The 23,384-nt window shown below is 52.5% G+C and overlaps 1 protein-coding gene and 1 long non-coding RNA gene across 3 annotated transcripts in view; both read right to left on the minus strand.

Annotated features, from left to right (window-relative positions):
• The window catches only part of KCNG2 (potassium voltage-gated channel modifier subfamily G member 2), a 79,361-nt gene that overhangs the window by 23,428 nt on the left and 32,549 nt on the right, over nucleotides 1–23,384 (minus strand). For both annotated transcript variants that reach the window (XM_067698770.1, XM_067698769.1), the window contains one exon: nucleotides 15,012–15,728. In XM_067698770.1, the coding sequence (XP_067554871.1) occupies nucleotides 15,012–15,692 (681 nt within the window). In that variant the 5' untranslated portion in view covers nucleotides 15,693–15,728. The remainder of the gene's footprint in view (nucleotides 1–15,011; nucleotides 15,729–23,384) is intronic.
• Nucleotides 6,400–14,496, minus strand: LOC137203169 (uncharacterized). Its single transcript, XR_010932959.1, has 2 exons — nucleotides 10,514–14,496; nucleotides 6,400–10,338 (listed from the first exon to the last, which is right to left on the minus strand). It is a non-coding gene; the product is annotated as an uncharacterized lncRNA (long non-coding RNA).

The raw sequence follows: 23,384 nt of genomic DNA on the forward strand, positions 1-23,384 counted from the left end.
GTCCAAGACAAAGGAGAAGCCACAATGAGATGGTAGGAGGGGCGCAATCACAATAAAATCAAATCCCATAACTGCTGCGTGGGTGTCTCATAGACTGGAGAACACTTATACCACAGAAGTCCACCCACTGGAGTGAAGGTTCTGAGCCCCACGTCAGGCTTCCCAACCTGGGGGTCCGGCAACGGCAAGAGGAATTCCTAGAGAATCAGACTTTGAAGCCTAGTGGGAATTGACTGCAGGACTTCAGCAGGACTGGGGGAAAGAGACTCCACTCTTGGAGGGCACACACAAAGTAGTGTGTGCATCGGGACCCAGGGGAAGGAACAGTGACCCCAGGGGAGACTGAACCAGACCTACCTGCCAGTGTTGGAGGGTCTCCTGCAGAGGCAGGGGACAGCTGTGGCTCACCAAGGGACAAGGACACTGGCAGCGGAAGTTCTGGGAAGTACTCCTTGGCGTGAGCCCTCCCAGAGTCTGTTATTAGCCCCACCAAAGAGCTGGGTAGGCTCCAGTGCTGGGTTGCCTCAGGCCAAACAACCAACAGGGAAGGAACCCAGCCTCACCCATCAGCAGACTAGCGGATTAAAGTTTCACTGAGCTCTGCCCACCAGAGCAACAGTCAGCTCTACCTGCCACCAATCCCTCCCATCAGGAAACTTACACAAGCCTCTTAGACAGCCTCATCCACCAGAGGGCAGACAGCAGAAGCAAGAACTACAATCCTGCAGCCTGTGGAACGAAAACCACATTCACAGAAAGATAGACAAGATTAAAAGGCAGAAGTCTACGTACCAGATGAAGGAACGAGATAAAGCCCCAGAAAAACAACTGAATGAAGTGGAGATAGGCAACCTTCCAGAAAAAGAATTCAGAATAACGATAGTGAAGGTGATCCAGGAACGGAGGTAAAGATCGAGAAAATGCAAGAAATGTTTAACAAAGACCTAGAAGAATTAAAGAACAAACAAACAGAGAAGAACAATACAGTAACTGAAATGAAAACTACACTAGAAGGAATCAATAGCAGAATAACTGAGGCAGAAGAACAGATAAGTGACCTGGAAGACAGAATGGTAGAATTCACTGCAATGGAACAGAATAAAGAAAAAAGAATGAAAACAAATGAAGACAGCCTAACAGACCTCTGGGACAACATTAAACGCAACAACATTCGCATTACAGGGGTCCCAGAAGGAAAAGAGAGAAAGAAAGGACCCAAGAAAATATTTGAAGAGATTATAGTCGAAAACTTCCCTAACATGGGAAAGGAAATAGCCACCCAAGTCCACGAAGTGCAGAGAGTCCCAGGCAGGATAAACCCAAGGAGAAACACGCCAAGACACATAGTAATCAAATTGACAAAACTTAAAGACAAAGAAAAATTATTGAAAACAACAAGAGAAAAACGACAAATAACATACAAGGGAACTCCCATAAGGTTAACAGCTGATTTCTCAGCAGAAACTCTACAAGCCAGAAGGAACTGGCATGATATATTTAAAGTGATGAAAGGGAAGAAACTACAACCAAGATTACTCTACCCGGCAAGGATCTCATTCAGATTCAATGGAGAAATCAAAAGCTTTACAGACAAGCAAAAGCTAAGAGAATTCAGCACCACCAAACCAGCTCTACAACAAATGCTAAAGGAACTTCTCTAAGTGGGAAACACAAGAGAAGAAAAGGACCTACAAAAACAAACCCATAACAATTAAGAAAATGGTAATAGGAACATACATATCGATAATTACCTTAAACGTGAATGGATTAAATGCTCCAACCAAAAGACACAGGCTCGCTGAATGGATACAAAAACAAGACCCATCTATATGCTGTCTGCAAGAGACCCACTTTAGACCTAGGGACACACAGAGACTGAAAGTGAGGGGATGGAAAAAGATATTCCATGCAAATGGAAATCAAAAGAAAGCTGGAGTAGCAATACTCATATCCGATAAAATAGACTTTAAAATAAAGAATGTTACAAGAGACAAGGAAGGACACTACGTAACGATCAAGGGATCAATCCAAGAAGATATAACAATTATAGATATATATGTATCCGACACAGGAGCACCTCAATACATAAGGCAACTGCTAACAGCTATAAAAGAGGAAATCGACAGTAACACAGTAATAGTGGGGGACTTTAACACCTCACTTACACCAATGGACAGATCATCCAGCCAGAAAATGAATAAGGAAACACAAGCTTTAAATGACATAATACACCAGATAGATTTAATTGATATTTATAGGACATTCCATCCAAAAACAGCAGATTACACTTTCTTCTCAAGCGCGCACAGAACATTCTCCAGGAGAGATCACATCTTGGGTCACAAATCAAGCCTCAGTAAATTTAAGAAAATTGAAATCATATCAAGCATCTTTTCCAACCACAACACTATGAGATTAGAAATCAATTACAGGGAAAAAAACATAAAAAACACAAACACATGGAGGCTAAACAATATGTTACTAAATAACCAAGAGATCACTGAGGAAATCAAAGAGGAAATCAGAAAATACCTAGAGACATATGATAATGAAAACACGACGATCCGAAACCTATGGGACGCAGCAAAAGCAGTTCTAAGAGGGAAGTTTATAGCTATACAAGCCTACCTCAAGAAACAAGAAAAATCTCAAATAATCTAACCTTACACCTAAAGGAACTAGAGAAAGAAGAACAAACAAAACCCAAAGTTAGTAGAAGGAAAGGAATCATAAAGATCAGAGCAGAAATAAATGAAACAGAAACAAAGAAAACAATAGCAAAGATGAATGAAACTAAAAGCTGGTTCTTTGAGAAGATAAACAAAATTGATAAATCTTTAACCAGACCCATCAAGAAAAAGAGGGAGAGGACTCAAGTCAATAAAATTAGAAATGAAAAAGGAGAAGTTACAACAGACACCGCTGAAATACAAAGCATCATAAGAGACTACTCCAAGCAACTCTGTGCCAATAAAATGGACAACCTGGAAGAAATGGACAAATTCTTAGAAAGGTATAACCTTCCAAGACTGAACCAGGAAGGAATAGAAAATATGAACAATCACAAGTAATGAAATTGAAACTGTGATTAAAAACTTCCAACAAACATAAGCCCAGGACCAGATGGCTTCACAGGTGAATTCTAGCAAACATTTAGAGAAGAGCTAACACCCATCCTTCTCAAACTCTTCCAAAAAATCGCAGAGGAAGGAACACTCCCAAACTCATTCTATGAGGCCACCATCACCCTGATACCAAAACCAGACAAAGATATTACAAAAAAAGAAAATTACACACCAATATCACTGATGAATACAGAGGCAAAAATCCTCAACAAAGTACTACCAAACAGGGCTTCCCTGGTGGCGCAGTGGTTGAGAGTCTGCCTGCCGATGCAGGGGATGTGGGTTCATGCCCCGGTCCAGGAAGATCCCACATGCCGCAGAGTGGCTGGGCCGGTGAGCCGTGGCTGCTGGGCCTGCATGTCCGGAGCCTGTGCTCCGCAACGGGAGAGGCCACAAGAGTGAGAGGCCCGCATACTGCAAAAAAAACAAAAACAACAACAAAAAAAAACTAGCAAACAGAATCCAACACATTAAAAGTATCATACACTATGATCAAGTGGGATTTATCCCAGGGATGCAAGGACTCTTCAATATATGCAAATCAATCAATGTGATACATCATATTAACCAACTGAAGAAGAAAAACCATATGATCATCTCAACAGATGCAGAAAAAGTTTTTGACAAAATTCAACACCCATTTATGATAAAAACTCTCCAGAAAGTGGGCAGAGGGGGAACCTACCTCAACATAATAAAGGCCATATATGACAAATCCAGAGCAAACATCACTCTCAACGGTGAAAAACTGAAAGCATTCCCTCTAAGATCAGGAACGAGACAAGGATGTCCACTCTTACCACTATTATTCAACATAGTTTTGGAAGTCCTAGCCATGGCAATCAGAGAAGAAAAAGAGATAAAAGGAATCCAAATTGGAAAAGAAGAAGTAAAACTGTCACTATCTGCAGATGACATGATACTATACCTAGATAATCCTAAAGATGCCACCAGAAAACTACTAGAGCTCATCAATGAATTTGGTAAAGTTGCAGGATACAAAATTAATGCACAGAAATCTCTTGCATTCCTATATACTAACAACGAAAGATCAGAAAGAAAAATTAAGGAAACAATCCCATTCACCATTGCAACAAAAAGAATAAAATAGCTAGGAATAAACCTACCTAAGGAGGTAAAAGACGTGTATGCAGAAAACAATAAGACACTGATGACAGAAATCAAAGATGACACAAACAGATGGAGAGATATACCATGTTCTTGGACTGGAAGAATGAATATTGTGAAAATGACTATACTACCCAAAGCAATCTACAGATTCAGTGAAATCCCTATCACATTACCAGTGGCATTCTTTACAGAACTAGAACAAAAAATCTTAAAATTTGTATGGAGACACAAAAGACCCCAAACAGCCAAAGCAATTTTGAGGGAAAAAAACGGAGCTGGAGGAATCAGACTCCCTGACTTCAGACTACACTACAAAGCTACAGTAAGCAAGAAAATACGGTACTGGCACAAAAACAGAAATATAGATCAATGGAACAGGATAGAAAGCCCAGAGATAAACCCACACACCTATGGTCAACTAATCTATGACAAAGGAGGAAAGGATATACAATGGAGAAAAGACAGTCTCTTCAATAAGTGGTGCTGGGAAAACTGGACAGCTACATGTAAAAGAATGAAATTAGAACACTCCCTAACACCGTACACAAAAATAAACTCAAAATGGATTAGAGACCTAAATGTAACACTGGACACTATAAAACTCTTAGAAGAAAACATAGGAAGAACACTCTTTGACATAAATCACAGCAAGATCTTTTTTGATCCACCTCCTAGAGTAATGGAAATAAAAACAAAAATAAACAAATGGGACCTAATGAAACTTAAAAGCTTTTGCAAAGGAAAGGAAACCATAAACAAGACGAAAAGACAACCCTCAGAATGGGAGAAAATATTTGCAAACGAATCAACAGACAACGGATTAATCTCCAAAATATATAAACAGCTCATGCAGCTCAATCTTAAAAAAACAAACAACCCAATCAGAAAATGGGCAGAAGACCTAAATAGACATTTCTCCAAAGAAGACATACAGATGGCCAAGAAGCACATGAAAAGCTGCTCAACATCACTAATTATTAGAGAAATGCAAATCGAAACTACAATGAGGTACCACCTCACACCAGTTAGAATGGGCATCATCAGAAAATCTACAAACAACAAATGCTGGAGAGGGTGTGGAGAAAAGGAACCCTCTTGCACTGTTGGTGGGAATGTAAATTGATACAGCCACTATGGAGAACAGTATGGAGGTTCCTTAAAACACTAAATATAGAATTGCCATATGACCCAGCAATCCCACTACTGGGTACATACCCAGAGAAAACCATAATTCAAAAAGACACATGCACCCCAATGTTCATTGCAGCACTATTTACAATAGCCAGGTCATGGAAGCAACCTAAATGCCCATCGACAGACAAATGGATAAAGAAGTTGGGGTACATATAGACAATGGAATATCACTCAGCCATAAAAAGGAATGAAACTGGGTCATTTGTACAGATGTGGATGGATCTAGAGACTGTCATACAGAGTGAAGTAGGTCAGAAAGAGAAAATCAAATATCGTATATTAACGCATATATATGGAACCTAGAAAAATGGTACAGATGAACCGGTTTGCAGGGCAGAAATAGAGACACAGATGTAAAGAACAAACGTATGGACACCAAGGGGGGAAAGTGGCGGGGGTGGGGGTGGGGGGGGTGGGACGAATTGGGAGATTGGGATTGACATGTATACACTGATGTGTATAAAATAGATAAATAGTAAGAACCTGCTGTGTAAAAAATAAATAAAATAAAATTCAAAAAAAAAAGAAAACATACAGATGGCAAATAAGCATGTGAAAAGATGGTCCACATCCTATGTCATCAGGGAAATGCAAGGTAAAACAACGAGACACCGCTCCACACCTATTAGCGTGGGAGACACCGCTCCACACCTATTAGCGTGGGAGACACCGCTCCACACCTGTTAGCGTGGGAGACACCGCTCCACACCTGTTAGCATGGCCAAAACCCAGAGCACTGACAGCATGAAAGGCTGGCAAGGATGTGGAGCCACAGGAACGCTCATCACTGCTGGCGGGAACGCAAAAATGGTGCAGCCACCTCGGAAGACATTTTAGGGCTTCCTTAAAAAACTAAACATAGTTTTACCAGACGATCCGGCAATCGCACTCCTTGGTATTTATCCAGAGGAAACGAAAACGCACGTTCACACAAAAACCTGCACAGAGATGCGTAGAGCAGCTTTATTCATAACTGCCAAATGGAAGCGACCAAAAGATGCCCTTCAGTCCTTCAGTGATGGATAAACTATGGCGCATTCAGACAATGGAACATCATTCAAGGCCAAAAAGGAATGCGCTACCAAGCCACGAAAAAAATATGCAGAAACCTTAAATGCATATTACTAAGTCAAAGAAGCCAATCTGAAGAGGATTTCAACTATAGGACATTCTGGAAGAGGCAAAACTATGGAGAAAGTAAAAAGATCAGTGGTGCCAGGGCCTGGGGAAGGGGAGGGAGGGATGAATACGGCGGCGGGGGCGGGGGGGAGGAGCACAGGGGATTTTTAGGGCAGTGGAACGATTCTGTGTGAGGCTATTATGGCGGATTCATGTCATTTCACATTTGTCCAAACCCACAGAACGTACACTACCCAGAGTGACGCTCATGTAAACTCTGGGCTTTGAGTGATTATGACATGTCGGCGTAGGTTCATCATTTGTAACAAACGTCCACGCTCTGGGGACGCTGATGCTGGGAGAGGCTGTGCATCTGGGGGTGGTGGTGCAGGGGGCATATGGGAAATCTCTGTACCTTCCTCTCAATTTTGCTGTGAACTTCAAACTGCTCTAAAAAATTGTCTTAAAAAAAAAAAAGAGTCTTGTAGCTTCTATTCTAGGCATTTGAGCACAAGTCTTTTTTTCCCCGCAGACTAAAGCACAAATTCAAAACAAAAATCCCGTTTTTCCTGCCAAATTTACATGGAAAGTAGAGGAAAGTGTCCCGAGCTTCATGTTTATCCCCTGGCACATCTTGCTCGGTTTCCAGTGCCTCTAAGAGCCTCGTAAGAGGGTCTCCCTTGAAAACAGGCAGTGGTCCCTCCAGCGTGGCGGCCAATGACTGCTAGGGGCCTTGGACTACAATTCTGGGTGGCGTGGTGGGGGCATGGTGGGGGGAGAAGGGACGTGTCAGGGGGAGGGGCCGAAGCCTCGCCTTTCCCAGCAGCCCTGAAGCCACCACCCTCATTTTACAGAAGAGAACGACGATCAGGGTTAGCACCTGGCCCAGGAACGGCTGGCTCTCAGATGAGGTTCTGCCATAGCAGAATATCTGCCACCACATTTTGGTGGTTCCTGGATCAGATCTTTGCAAACAAGAAAATAAACCAGCCAAACCTATTACCCGTTTTCAGTGGTCCTGGGAGCCTCTGTTCCCAGCTCAGTCCCTGGGGGCCCTGGGGTCACAGGGGCGCTCCCTGCAGCCCCAGGGCCGCTGTGTCAGCAGAGGCTGCTGGCCGGTTTCCATCCTTCCTTTTTCCTTTCAGCTCCACTGGGCCCTGTGGCCACCAGGTCAGGACAGCACCACCAGTCCGTTCGCATGCGTGTGACGATGGGACACAGAGGGTCATGGGCCGCGTTTCCACAGGGAAGCCACCTTCCCCTGCTGGGTGGGGACCGGAGCCTCCTGGGACGAGGTGGAGGTCACGTGCAGCCCCCGTGCCCAGCGGATGCTGGTGGGAGAGCCCCATGGTCCGGCCCTGTGGCAGCGGCCCAAATGCAGCATTCTTACACGTCGTGGACGGGAGACGCTGTGCCAGGAGCTGGAAAGAAGCCCAGGTCCCAGGCTCAGGGGCTCCTTTGCCGCCGGCGCAGTCCGTTTGTGCTGCTGCTGGGGCTGAAACAACAGATGTTCATCCTTCGCAGCTCTGGAGCCAGACGCGTGGGGTCCAGGCAGAATCGGTGTCTGCTGAGGACCTGCTCCTGGTACATGGACGCACCTTCTCACTGTGTCCTCACATGGCGAAGGGGCAGGGGAGCTCTGCGGTCACTGTTACGGGGACACTAATCCCATCGCGAGGGCTCCACCCTCATGACCTCGTCGCCCCCAGAGGCCTCCCGGCCCCGACACACTGGGCGTTAGGATTCAGCATGTGAATCTGGGGGACATGACATTCAGCCGGTAGCACTCTGCACCCCACCGCCGCCAGTTCATGTCCTTCTCCCCTGCATTCCATCCAACAGCCCCCAAAGTCTAAATCACTTCAGAGTCTAAGGCCTGACATCATCCGAGGCAGGCCGGGGGCGGGTGGTGGGGGACTCCAGGCCGAATCATCGGAGGCAAAATCCCTCCAGCTGTGAGCCTGTGACCAGACGGTGCCGTGCTTCCACACATCACGGTGGGCCAGGGGTCCCACAGGGGAGAACCACGAGAGACAGCCCGCTGCGCTGGTTCCGTTAGTTCTCCCGGGAACCCTGACTGACACAGGTCGGAAGCAGCAAAGCTCTCACCCCAGCTCCAGGCTGGCAAACTCGACGCGTGTGTCTGTGCCCACACGCAGCAGAAGCCCGTCGCCAGCTTCCGAAGCTGTCGCCAAGTGTCTTAGTGAATTCAGTACTTGAAGCCCCAGTCGTGAAATCCGTAACTAATTATGTGGGTCTTGATTGAATCATATGGGCTTAAAGGAAAAACTCGACTCGCAAGCCAAACACCAGCCTCCGCGGGAAGGGAGTGCTGGCTCTGAGCGCAGCCTGCGTGAGGACGCGCTGTTCCCCCCAGGCCGGTTCGCAGCCCGTCCCGACGCCGCCAAGCTCTGCACCGTCTCCAGGCAACGAGGGCCGCCACCGCATGAAGGAATCTGCGAGCTGTTTGCTGAAACAAAGGCTCCTGTCCCATCCCCCCAGCGGTTCCAAAGGCCTGTCCTCAGCATCTGATGGCTGGGCTGGCGCCACGGGGTGGCTTCCAGCACGGGGAGGGCCCCGATGGGACGACCTGGCCCCGTGGTCACCTAACCACGCCCGACACAGCCTCAGGAGGTTGGATTATCCTGCAGCAATCGTGGGCTCTGGCATGGCCTGGTGCCCAGGCCCTGGGCCTGCGTGGTGCCCGGTGGGGGGTGGGGTGGGGAGGGCTGGAGAAACGCTCTGTCTCCTTCACAGAGCCCCCAGTACCCTAGGAGTGAGGCCAGAGGCCCACTGGAGCCCCCTGAGGCAGCGGGTCAGGGGCCTCGCCTCCTGTCTGGCTTGGGGCTCCCACAGCGACTTGTAGGTGGGGTCTGGGGTCAGCCCTGGAGCTGGGGCTGCCTCGCCGTCTGCAGGAGCTGGGGGGCGTCCCTCCAGCACTGGCCCCCCGCCTCACCTCACCGGGTCGGGGGGCACAGACCCCTCCCTCTCCCTCTGAGCCTGGCATTAAAACTTCTGCTCGCGTGCCAAGGGGAGACTGTCCAGCCCGGTAATGAGACGGGGGGCATCTCGGGGTGCTGACCGCTGTGATCGTTTCTCCCAGGAACCAGGCAGTGCGTTAGCTCAGAATGCACTCTTGGGGTCAGAGGAGGCACGGTAACTTTCTGTGGCCACGGTGTTTAGGGGTTTGGTGTTACTAATCTCATCTCTGCAGACAAGGAGGGACTGTTGAGCAGACAGCCCTGAGGCCTGGTCACGAGACCCGCTGGGTGCCAGGGAGCCTTTCCTTCCTGCATGGATGGTCCCACCGTGGACCAGACACTGGGGACTGAGCCCACTCCGCGGGGCCCTCCCGGGGCAGGACAGAGCGGGTCTCGCGTGCACGCCCCCAGCCCCTGCCCCTGGGTCCTACAAGCGGAGGCAAGAGCAGCCACAGCCCCAGAAGTCTGGGGGGGACACCGGTCCTTCTTTGTGCTCCTGACCCGGTGAACGCCCGAGACGCCACAGCAACGCTCCTAAGAGCTGTTGCCGACACACCGCGAACGCTGTGCTAAGATAACTCAGGGCTGGTGTGCGTTCCATGGGGCTTCCGGGTGGCGGTCTCCTTTTCTCCCGCTGGCCAGCTTCTCGCCCTGCAAACACCTGTCTTCATCTCCAAGGCAAAACCAGCGTCCGGGCCTGGAGATTCTGCATGGACAACTCCGATGTCACCTGGGGTTTCGAACCCTCGGAAGCCCTCGGACGGGCGGGATCCTTACGTCTGCTGGGCCTGAGGTTATGAACACGACACGGAAGGGTGAGGACAGGCGTCCACGAGGGCAGAGCTGAGCGCTGGAAGGGGCTCCTGGCTGAGACCTCAGTGCAGGAGGGAGACAGCTCCCTGGGCAGCGCCAGCGTGGCCCCGACCGGGGCAGGGACCTGGGGACACGCAGCAGGAGTCTCACCCTCGAGTGTTTTCATGACGGTGGTCGGCCACATAATGCCTGGAAGACGTCCACATCCTGGTCCTCGGGCCCACGGCTGTGTCGCCTCTGATGGCAGAAGGGACTATGGAGGGTGGGATGATGGCGAGGCCGGAGCCGGGAGCATCCTGCTTACGGGGCCAGTGTCGTCACAGGGTCCTTCCAGCCCATCACGAGGAGGGGACGGTGGTGGGAGAGGAGAACCAGGCGACGTGCTGGGAGGACAGAGGAGGGGCCGAGGGATGAGGGAAGGGGACAGGCCCCCCGGAGCCTCCGCAGGAACCAGCCCTGGACGTGAGGCCCGGGTCCCACCGGGACCTCAAGGGCGAGTCGTGCTGTTTCATGAGGCAGTCGTGGTGGTTTATTTCACGGCAGCAGGGGACACACGCGGTCCACGGTGGAGCCGTAGCCGTCAAGGCCCCACCGCGAACAAGGAGCAGGCCTAACTGCTCACCGTGTCACCTTCAGAACGGCAGGAGCCAGAGGACGGGCCGTGAGGGTCCCGTGGGTCCCACCCCGAGGCCGAGCCCAGCCCTGGGCTGCCCCACAGACGCTCCTGGGGACCCGGCCCCCACCCGCGCGCTGACCTGGACACCGAACGCCATGGAGTCGGAGGGGCGGCTCTGCCCGGGGCCCCCCCCCGCACCTCGACGGGGGCGCAAGAGGCAGCAAGGAGTCCCGGTGTGGCTGTGGGCCCTGTGGCCTTTCCTGCTGCAGCCATGCCGGGTCTGCTCGGCCCGGGGCTGCCCTGCTCTCGCTAAGCGTGAGGGGGGGTCCTGGGACCCGCCTGGCCGAGGGTCGGACGCACCGGAGCCCCAGCTGCTTTGACTTGGGACGGGCTGCGCCCTGCGGATCACTGCGGCCCCCACCCGGCCCGTCCACACTCCGACTCCACGGATCTGATGGCTCTAAGTGCCTCATGTGAGTGGAATCAGACGGGATTTGTCCTACTGAACGGTCAGTTGGCTTGTTTCATTCGGCAAAACGTCCTCAAGATTCGTCCCGCAGGTATGCTCTTACCATCCTTCTTCCTATAAACCGTGAAAAGCGGAGACCTAGCTCTCACTCAGTTACAGCGCGTGAGAGCAAATTCTGGACAGAGCCACCACCGGGCACAGGGACTACCAGGGCACCGAGGAGACACAGGGGCAGCGCTGGACAGCAAGAGCCTGGATTCCAGGGGAGGGCGGACCGCAGGGAGCCCACCCACAAGCACACGGTGCCTGCGCGGCCTCGGGGCACAGGGACTTTGCGCAGCTCTGCCAGCCACCCTGGGGCTCAGGCCACGTCACCAGCCAGAGGGGACCTGGATGTCTGGCTGCAGAGTCTGTCCTGGGGCCAAGACAAGAAGGCAAAGGGAGCTGGTCCCTGTGCCCAAAGGCCGCGTCCCGGCCACACTGGAGCCGGGGGCCGGGATTTCTGTGCAGTGGGGGCCTCCTTCCAGCCCAGGCGGGGGCCTGGCCACTCAAGGGGTATTTCAGGGATCGGCAGCAGGAATCAACTTTCCTCTGAGTCCCTGAATAATGGAGGATAATAATCTTTTTTCTCCCTTGATGCTTTTCTGCACCTACACACAAAAATAACCACCGATGCCAATGCTGCCAGAGATGACAAGAGATGTCACCAGACAGACTGATGAAAAGGGAGCCGCACCAGCTCACCCCTGATTCTTCATGACACTCCCTGCTCCCCCAAGGTCGTTTTTCAGGAGGGAATTGGGTGCATTTAACTGGAGTGCTAACTAGAATGTGGGCGCGTTGGGGAAGCGTCCCTGCTTGTCACTGATGGAGGATGAGGACCTCAGGCCCACGGAGCTGTCGGTGCTGTGCCTCTCAGAGGATGCTTTCTGCAGCCTTCAAGAGAAGACCTGAAATCTCACAAAGGAGTTCTTTAGCCACTTAATTAAAATCAGAGATCACACAGAGATAATGCTTCAGCCTTGTGCCTTTCAAGCTAAATTCTACTGGAGGGCTTCCCTGGTGGCGCACTGGTTAAGAATCCGCCTGCCAATGCAGGAGACACAGGTTCGATCCCTGGTCTGGGAAGATCCCACATGCCGCGGAGCAACTAAGCCCGTGCGCCACAACTACTGAGCCTGCGCTCTAGAGCCCGTGCTGCACTACAAGAGAAGCCACCGCAATGAGAAGCCTGCGCACCGCAATGAAGAGTAGCCCCTGCTCGCGGCAACTACAGAAAGTCCATGTGTAGCAACAAAGACCCAATACAGCCAATAAATAAGTAAATAAAATAAAATAAAAATTTCTACTGGAAAAACCCCAACAAACAAGAAAATAATGAAGGATTCCATGCCCTCCATCCCTGATGCCTCGTGCCTGGAAACTTCCGTGGTCGGACCATCAAGGGTGCAGCTGCAGGGGACAGCAGGGAGGCTCCCCGCAAAAGTAAACACAGAATCCAGCTAGTGCACTCCTGGGATAAACCCCAAAGAACCGAGGGCAGGGACTCACCAGATGTTTGTGCCGCGTCCACAGCAGCGTTATTCCCAACAGCAAAGGGAGGAAGCGACCCAAGTGTCCACGGGCGGATGACGGATGAACAAGGTGAGGTGATACATACACGGGAGAGGTACTCAGCCCCTAAACAGGAAGGGGTCTGACACCTGCTGCATCACGGGTGAACCCAGAGGACACTGTGCTCAGTGAAACAAGACAGTCACAGAAAGATGCTGCCTGTGGGATTCCACTTAAATGAGTCCCTGAAGGAGCTGCATTCACAGAGGCAGAAGGTACAGGCTGGGTTCCAGGGGCTGGGGAGTTAGTGTTTAATGGGGACAAAGCTTCAGTTTGGGAAGATGAAAGATTTCTAGGGACAGAGGGTGGTGATGGTTGCACAGCACTGTGAATGTACTGAACGCCACTGAACTGCACATAAAAATGGCTAAGACGGTGAATTTCATGGGGTTTTTTACCACACACACACAGTTGATGAAACATAAAACTTCTTCCTTCCTGTGGCAGTGACAGCACCTACTGTGTGCAGCGGGCCAGGGCTTCGTAAGCACCCCTCACGAGCACATGGCCACACTCACCACGTGCTCACCAACACTGGGGTCCTTACTTCCTAATCTGACGACTGATGTGGTCAGACAGCACCTGGGTGGTGTGAAGCAGTGTTTCTGGAAATGGGGAAGAGGTGGGTGACGGACGTGAATGGCAGGTGACGTGGGGACCAGATGACGCCTAGAGGATTCTCAGGGTCAGCTCAACCTCTGGTGACGCTGTCATTGGTTGGCACAGCCCTAACTTCTGTTCCCTGATTCCTGTGTAAGTGATTTCCCTCCTCGGACTGTATGGAGTTACTGCTACTGAGGAAGTCCAAACACGTCAAGTGTCTTTCCAAACAGAATCCCCAGCTGGGGCCTGGTTAAGACAACTGGAAATGACAGCTCAGGAGTCAGACACCCACACGATGAAGGAGAAGCCAAACCAATTTCCTAAAATTTACATTTAAATCTAATCTGCAGTCAGGATCACCAGGCTCGTGGTCAAGACGGCTCACAGCTAATGTTCCAGGAGAACAGAGCTCCGTGTCTCTGAATAATGAGCTGATGGCAGGGAGCTCGGGCTCCACCCCGGACTGCGGAGGGGCTCTCACTGAGAGGCTGACATGAGCTCTGCCCTGCTCTGCCTGGGGCTGTGGGGTTCAAGTCCGAGCCTCTGCCACCCCTGGAAGCTGGAGCTGGGGAGGTTAAGGCAGGACGCCCCTGCCACCCCGTGAGAAAACACAGGCAATGCTTTGAGGGCAACACGAAGCCACATCCTTCAAATACTGCAGCACCTCCTCTCGTCTAAGCCCGACCCGGACGACACCCACTCAGGCCTTCCCCGAGTGTTTCCGAGACATTCCGCAGTGTGCACATCGCACAAACGCTGCTGAGCTCTGGGTGACATGCTGATCCCAGGATGACACTTCTGCCCGCTGCCTCACGGGACAACAGAGGGGGCAGGAAGTCTACTGTCTGCTCAGAAACGAGCCCCAGGACCTCCACAAAGCCGGCCCTGGGTGTGCCAGAGCTGGGCGCCTGGAAGAATTCAGAGGTCCTGTCCCTGTGGTCCAGGACGACGGGACTTGAGTTTAGAGCACAGCACTCTCTAGACTGTGTGTTTTAACTCCAAGCTGTCCAAGCCTCAAGGCCTGGCCGTCAGAGCGGTTCAGCGAGAAGGCCCGCTGGCCCGGCAGCCTCGCCGAGTTCTTGAAATCGGCTGGAATTTGGAGCCTCTGCTGGCAGCGCAGTGGGCGGCCTGATGGGGCAGCCGCGCCGGGGGCTCACTCCCAGCAAACCTGCCCTGGGCGGGTGCAGGGAGGCCCAGGGCCTGCAGTTTCAGCGACCAACGGGGTCGCGGTGCCTAAGACCACCACCCAGCGGGCGCCCCACGGCCCAGCTGCCGCCGCCCCTCCCCAGTTCCGGCCCAGCCGCCCCCAGCCCTGCCTGGCCCCGTCATCCCGGCCCCGCGCTCACCCTCTCCTCCTCGGCGCGGATGTCGGGCATGGTGCTGAGGCAGAGGCCGACCGCCGTGACGGCCACGAAGGCCACGGACACGCAGGCGAAGAGCTTGCCGGCCGGGCCCGAGCGCGGGTCGTCCAGCACGTCGCGCAGGCGCCGCCGGCCGCGCGCCAGCCGCCCGCCGCCGGACCCAGGGGCGCAGGCCGGGCTGCCGGGGCCCCCGCGCTCCGCCGGCCCCGCGCGCGCCTCGGCGGCCTCCTCCTCGCGGCGGCGCAGGCGGCGCAGGCAGCAGCGCTCCAGGCGCGCCTCGTCGATGCCCCAGTAGGCCAGCTCGTCGCGGAAGGCCAGGGCGCACGCGCCGCGCAGCAGCCGCAGCTTCCCGGCGCGCAGCAGCGCCACGATGGCGCGGAAGGCGCACGGACTGCGGTCGAAGAAGAACTCGTCGCGGCTCACGTCGTAGTCGTCGCACACGCGCAGCAGCTCGTCGTGGCCGCGGCAGGCGCGGAGGCGCTCGAGGCGCGCCAGGGGACAGCGGGCCAGCGCGGCCCAGGCCAGGCGCACCCTGCAGCCTCCCACGTTGATGATGACGTGCCGGGCGCGGGCCCCGCCAACGCCGCCGCTGCCGCCGCCGCCGCCGCCGCCGCCAACCGGGGGCTCGGTGCCCGGGGGCTCCGCGGGCCCGGGGAGCAGGGCCATGGCCCCATGCGCCACACCAGGGTCCGGAGGCTGGGCCTGCGAAGGAAGGGAGCGCGCGTTAGGCCGTAGACCGGCCGGGAGCTCTGGGACACCCCCGCCCACGCATGACCTTGGGGCTTGGGGAGCGAACCAAACCAAGGGCTCCATCGGCCCAGCCGCTCGGTTCTTCTCTGCTGCATCCCTGACGCCTGCAGGTGGTCCCAGGAGCCCGCCCCTCAGCTTTCCAGCAGGCCCCGCTTACAAGGGACCCGCCTTAATTTCTTGACTGGAGACTAGGGACGAGGCCAACGCGGGACAGCACGAGGGAGGAGGGCGGGCCGCCCTGGAGATGCTGCCTCAGGAGATGATGGCAAGGCCAGACCTGGGGGGTTTCCGGCTGGTTAACAAGTGAGGCCGGGGGAGGGGGCTGCTACGGATGTGTTGATCCTTCAGAAGCGTCAGCCAAGCTGCCGGAGCAGCCTGTGGACGTTGTTCGGATTCGGATTAGAGGGAACCAGCTATAAAGAGACACGTAAAGAGTAAATAAGAAAATCCCAGCACTACCTATGGTTTTAAAGCCTTCTTGAAGGCATGAGACTAGTACTGCACTCCTGAAAAACAGGGCGTTTCAGCCCCTTAGGGGCCCACAGTGAGGTATTCACGTGAAATGAGGTCTGGGTCTTCGTTAAGCACATCTTTCTCAAGGTGGGGTGCAGACAAAACGCTTCACCTGCTGCTGGAGCCCGGTGATGGGAACGCTGGGGCCATTATACTTTCTCTCTGCTTTTACGTACGTTTACAAACGTCCCTAATAAAAACAGGTTTGTCTTGCTTTTTAAAAGCTTCCAGATAATTCTGCTGCACAGCTGGGTTTGGGAGGCGCTGATGCAGAGAAACTCACGGTGCTTCGGTTGCCTTGATTCTCTAAGCCAGAGGTTCATGGGAATCCTTCAGGGGTCTCTGAGCCTCCTAAAATTAGACGCAAACTTGCCTGTGTACACGTGTTTCTAATAGAGGATCCTCAGATCCTCAAGGGGTCTGTGGCCTCAAAGCTTAATGAAGCTCACAGCTCCAAACATAAGGGAGGGAACTACCTCTGTAGTGTGGGGATTCCTAGCCCGGGTCCTCTTTACAATATTTTGAACGTGGGTCACCCACACTAGCTGGTGGGCACGTACGCTTCGGCATTCGTTGTCGGATGCCTTCTTAAGAATGCTGGGCAGAGGTAAGATTCCAGGTGAGTTTCTCACAGGAATGATTACTTGTTTTATTCTTTGACCAGGGTTCAAGAACCTCACAAAAGAGATCATCTTCTTCTTAACGAGCATCTCATCGTAGCTTGTGCGCAGACCGCAGCCAGAATTCCTAAATGTGTTGGTTTGCTCGGCACTTGTTGAAAGGACGCGTCGCGAAATATGTTACTGGGACAGAATCATTTTTGCCCTGAATGTGGACATTGAAAGTTTTGTGGCGTATTTACCCACAATTGCACCCGGCATTCCTTCCTCTGCCCAGAGCTGGGTCACCCCTTAACGTCTATGTATCTGTTTGGAAACAGGGTCCCTGACTCAGGAACCACATCAAAAAGGGTCCATAAGTAACACTGATGACTGTGTCCTTTGCAGAGACTCCCGTGGGGTCTTTTCCACGCCGCTGGAGGGTGGTTCTGTTCCTCCAAATCCTGCTCAAGGGGGGATGGCCCCCCCTTGACGTGTTAACACAACGGGGCACCACGCACTTCTCTGCACCGTGGCAACAGTGACAGAGCAGAGAAAACAGGCAAATACCAATCCGGGGACGTAAACTCCAAAAGTCCCATTTACCAGGGAGTATATCTTAGACATTGGCTAGGCAGTAATCTGCAGGGGAGGGACAGTTCCAGTTTGGTTCTCAAAGTGTAGACTGAGGGCCAACAGCACCAAAATTATCAAAAGAACCTGCAAAAAAAAGTATATTCCTGGCTCTACACTTAAAATTCTGAGGGACTGGAAAACTGCACAGTAAGGACCCCCAAATATCCCCCCATTAAAGCAATGAGAAAACCGGCAAAAACCATCAGAATCAACTTGTTTTGGAACTCTGGACAGTAACCAAAGGGTAGCAGCAGCCAGGGGAACACTTGAGTAAAAACAGCTGAGGGCTTCCCTGGTGGCGCAGTGGTTGAGAGTCCGCCTGCTGATGCGGGGGACGCGGGTTCGTGCCCCGGTCCAGGAGGATCCCACATGCCACGGAGCGGCTGGGCCCATGAGCCATGGCCGCTGAGCCTGCGCGTCCAGAGCCTGTGCTCCGCAGCGGGAGAGGCCACAACAGCGAGAGGCCCGCGTACCGCAAAGAAGAAAAGTGAGCTCTTAGCATTTTATTTAACCTGCTTCCCAGTTCAGCATTCGCCTTGAAGATGACAGCCTGCGTTCCTGGTACCAGGACTGGTACTGGAAGAGGAGTGGACCCGATTCAGGAGGAACCATAACTATTTGGACCCTTCTGGTGGCTCCCGCGAAAGGCCCGTCAGAAGGCTTGCCTGTACCTCCCCTCACTCGGGACTCTCCCAGGGCTGAAGTGGCCCCCCGGGCAGTTTGTGGAAATCACTTACACGAAAATGTTTGCTGAGGCAATGGATGAATATTATTGTTGGGGCAAAAAATAGACTAACCAGAAAGCTTGGGAGAAGAGGCTGGGGAGTGAGACGCTTTGGAAATGCTCCAACACACTGCTGGAAATCTAGAATGCTGCTCACGCGCCTGGGGCCATGTGCGCGCTCCGGAGAGACCTGAGAAGGCCCTACACTCTCCCCCCGCCCCGCCCCCAGCGGACCTGCAGCTCTGCACAAGCAGGAGGCGAAAGGGGGAGGCAAGGGACAGGCCTGCTGGGTGTTGAGGGTGCCCTGACACACAGGGCCTGTCTGCAAAGACTGGTTTGTTTTTGTTCCAGGCATGTGAGAATCTCTGTCCAGTCACTTGCTGACCATTAAGCTAATGGGACAGAGATATCAGTGGCCACACAAGACAAAAACATACAGACTTTGCCTAATTCGTCCAGAAAAGTCAAACAAACAACAGCAATTACAACAAACCCTGGGGAGCGGAAGAATCTGATTAGAAGAACACAGGAGTAAATCTTCATGGCCTTGGAGTAGGCAATGGTTTCTGAACTACAACAGAAGCATAAGCAACAAAAGAAAAATAAATAAACTGGGCTTTGTCATACTTAAACTCTTTTGTGCATTAAAGGACCTTATCAAGAAAATGAAATGATAGCTCATGGGATGAGAAAAAATTTACAAATCATATATCTGATAAGGGTCTAGTGTCCAGAATATATAAAGAGCTCCTACAACTCAAAAACAAAAAGACAAACAACCCAATTAAAACGTGGGCAAAGGATTTGAAGGACTTCTCCAGAAAAGATACAAAAATGGCTAATAGACACTTGAAAAGATGCTCAGTGTGATCGGTCATCAGGAAAACGCCAATCAAAATGACTTGGTACCACTTTACGTCCATTAGCTCGGCTGCGACCAAACACATGGAAAAAGGAGTGTCGGCAAGGGCGTGGAGAACTCAGGACCCCCGTCCGCTGCTGGCGGGAATGTGAAATAGTGCAGCTGCTGTGGAGAACAGCTGGGAAGTTCCTCAAAAAGTTAAACATAGACTTACCATGGGATCCAGCAGTGTTATTCCAAGAGAAATGAAAGCCTAGGTTCACGCAAAAACGTGTACGTGAACATTCACAGCAGCCAAAATGTGGGAACAACACAGCTGTCCGTCAGCTGACCAATGGATACGTAAACTTGCTCCATCTACATACCGGGACACCATCAACCACAAAAAGGAATGAAGTGCGGACACAGGACACAGCACGGATGGATGTTGAAAACGTGGTGTAAGTGGAAGAGGCCCGACAGAAAGGAGCTGTCCAGAGCAGGCAAATCTGCAGACAGAAGGCAGGTTAGTGGTTGCCGGGGGCTGGGGGCTGGGGCGGGGGAGTGACCGACTAATGGTGACGGGGTTTCTTTTTGTGGTCATGAGGATGCTCTGGAATTAGGTAGTGGTGAGGGTTAAAATACTAAAAACACTGAATTGTACACATTAAAATGGACATTATCATTTCAATAAAAAAAAATTGACATCCGGTTCTGTGCATGTCAGTGAGCAGGTGTAGTGCACTAAAGCCCGAGAACCACTGCTTCAACTGCCAACATCAAGACCTTTCGTTGTTGTTAAGGATTTGCTGCTCTAACCACTGCCAGGCAAACCTACCACCAGGGCGACTCACGAACCGTAAAGCGGGGGGCGCCCAAGGGGTGTTCGGCATGCAGCCCGGATGCCTCACTGACCCTGGGATTTGGGAGGGGGAGAAAACCAAATAGAAGGGGCCGTGGGGAGAGAGCCAGCGTGCCTGCCCAGTCACCGCAGGATTTGAGGGCGAAGGCGCTCCGGGCTCAGCTGTGTTGCTGACGCCTCGGGGTCGGCGTTTCATGCAGCAAATGTCAGTAACATCGGCTGGTGCTAGACACGTGATGCTGGAGCTCATGGCGGTGGGGGTGGGGGGCGGACCCGGGGGCGCGAGGACGACAGGCACTTCCAATGCTGCGAGGCTGGCTCGGCGCAGAGGAGAGGCTGCCCCGAGGGCTTTGCAGGCTCGCCGACCCGGCAGGAGGTTGGGGAAACCTGAGGAGGTAATGCTGAGGAGGAAGATCCTACTTTCCTCAAACGCAGTCAGTTGTTTAGGTCGCGGAAACTTGTTGCAGAGACCCCCCAAGCTGCCGCTTCTCATCGAGGACCCAGGGACAGCGGCTCGAGTTCCACATCAAGGATGCCAGCGGCTCACAGCCGACCTCCTTCCCAGGCAGCTCGGAGGAGGACTCAGCATCTGCCCAGGAGGCAGGCGGGGGTCCTCACGGGAGGCGCCCCACTCTCTGGAGCCGTGCGAGGCCACCGGGGAGGATGGAGCCTGCAGGGCAGGCTCACGAGTTTCTGGGCTGAGGCCAAGGTGTGCCCGAGGGAAAGCGCCACGTGCCCTCACGTCCTTTTCCCGTAACTGTCAGAACCAGAGCTGACGGCAGCTTCTGCCTGGAATACCGTGAGGGGCAGACACAAGTATGGAGTGGGAAAGCCCACCTTGCCTGCGCTAGGCTGGGGTCCTCCACGTCTTCCTGTCCCCGTGCAGCCAGTGACAAATCCGTACCACAGGTCAATCAAGTCCCTTTGTAGCCACGTCAAATGTGTGCTCCGAGTTCTTTGTAGGCAGGGGTGACTATCATTAAAGTAACTGGGGAATCAGCCAGACCCGACAGCTTTCCTGTAGAGGGTTTTCTTCCCCGGAATATACATGTACAAACATAAACATAGCTTACGTGTTACTAAGTGTCGTTAAGTCACGTTCTCTCTGCTGAGAGCCCTGAAGTGCGTCCCTATCCGCTGTGTGGGGCATAAGAGGCATTCAAGTGCCGTGGATTTTAAGAAAAAAAACGGACAGCTCGATAGAAAAAATGGGCAGATTGTCACAGAGTTTACAGTAAAGGGAAAACACAGACTTCAAATATATGAAAAGATGCTCCAGTTCATTTCTTTTTTTTTAATTTATTAATTTATTTGGCTGCCTCGGGGGTTAGTTGCGGCACGCAGGATCTTTTGTTGTGGCAAGAGGGCTTTGTTGTGGTGCGCGGGCTCTCTAGTTGTGGCGCATGGGTTTTCTCTCTCTCTAGTTGAGGAGCGCAGGCTCAGTAGTTGTGGCGCGTGGGCTTAGTTGCTCCACGGCATGTGGGATCTTAGTTCCCCGACCAGGGATCGAACCCGCGTCCCCAGCATTGGAAGGTGGATTCTTGACCCCTGGACCACCAGGGAAGTCCCTCCAGTTCATTTCTAATAGCAAAAATAAGCATCTCAAATTACTACATTGTAAGGTGGGAAGGTTTGATGACACACTTTATTGCCAAGGATGTGGGGTCTCTCGGACGTGTTCATTTCTGATAGATAGTAAACTGGTAAACCATCATGACAGGAGGTGGAGGGTTTGAACTAATCCTACAGGAAGCACTGATGTTTGTCCCTACACCCTAGTGAAAGGGTAAACTAGAAAAAAATCTGCCTATGGGATAGGAGGATTACAAGATTTCTCTGCCTGGCTCTACAAGAATATGTGTCAAAAAGCCCACCTGCACAATGGATTTGAGGTTGAAACTTTTGTCTCTGAAACTCAAAGCTAGGAAATTATCCCCCGTGAAAGGGGGTCCCAGGTTGGCAATATCCTGGAGACACACATAATCAACTGGGGTGACTCTGCCCCCGGGACACCTGGCAAGGCCCGGGACATTTTTGGTTGTCGTGATTGGGTGTGACTGGCATTGGTGGGAAGGAGCCAGGGGTGCCATGAAGCCCTACAGCGCACGTGCAGGACACCCCAGAACAAGGGCAGACCCAGCCCAATGCCATCAGCACCCCTGGTCCAGAGGGACGGCTCGCCACTCAAGCCTCATAGCTTCCTGCTGATGAAGCCTCAACTGAGATGAATTTACAAACCGAAATTATAAAATACACAGGGCAGAGTCCCACCCGAGCAAACCCCAGCAGACACAGGAATAAGAGGATCAGGCTCCTGGGAACTTGAGGTGACAGGATTATCAAAAATCTTCACAGACATCAAAGAAGGAATTAAAACCCCAGAGGAAGAAAGACATTATCACAAAGTCCAGGAGGATCTGAATAAGAAAGACAGTTTCCAGAGGTGAACAGATGAGACTGAAAGTAGAGTCTGTCAGGTTAGGGTCAGGGTGAGGTCAGGTTGGGGTTAGGGTGAGGTCAGGCTGAGGTCAAGTTGGGTCAGGCTGAGATCAGGTTGGGTCAGGTTAGGTCCGGTTAGGTCAGCTTGAGGTCAGGTTGGGTCAGGTTGAGGTCGGGTTAGGTCAGCTTGAGGTCAGGTTGGGTCAGCTTGAGGTCAGGCTGGGTCAGGTGGAGGCATTCTCTCCCAGGAACCCTCCAAAAGGGGTCAATGCAAGACAGACATCACAGACAAGGACACATAAAGCAAGCAAAGGAGAAAGGAAAATGATCAATTCTGTTTACAGGAATCCCAGGAGAAGAGGTGAAAATAAACCAAGTGACGAAAATGTGGTGAAGATGGAAGACATCCAGCTGCAAAGGCTCAGTGCGCAATAGGACGAGGAGGTTCCACACCTGGCGCTTCACAGGGAGACCTGGGGGCTTTATCCTCAAAAGGAATGTGTGCTGTGGGACTTGGCTTCGTAGCTGCTCTGGGGAAAGACGCCCCCGTGTCTGGCACAGCCTCTCCCTCAGCTCAAAGCCCCGTGACACTGTAACTGGGGCTGGACACACTCAGCGGTCACCGCAGAAAGGGCCAGGGGCCTGGTCCACTGCCTCCAAGGCAGCCGTGGCCAGAGGAGAGGGAGCGTCTGCCCATCGTGCTGTGCGCCCGTCGGGTCCTGCCCCGGCTGGCACCCCCGCATTCCGTCCCTGGGCCCTTGGAGCTGCGGGCAGGAGGGGGGCCGGTTAGGGATGCATCTCCTGGGGGGCCTGCAAGGGAGCGCGGCAGAGGGGCATGTGTGAATGAAAATGAAAAGGGGGGAAAACACACATGATTAGGAAGAGGTTCTCAAATACCAGGTCAACCCACAGTGGAGGAAATATTTATTCTGTAGCTGAATTTACCAATTTAGGCTTAAAAACACGAACTGGAACAGACTAAAACCTCTTTAGC

The sequence above is a fragment of the Pseudorca crassidens genome, chromosome 12 (assembly GCF_039906515.1).
Source record: "Pseudorca crassidens isolate mPseCra1 chromosome 12, mPseCra1.hap1, whole genome shotgun sequence".
Taxonomy (NCBI): domain Eukaryota; kingdom Metazoa; phylum Chordata; class Mammalia; order Artiodactyla; family Delphinidae; genus Pseudorca; species Pseudorca crassidens.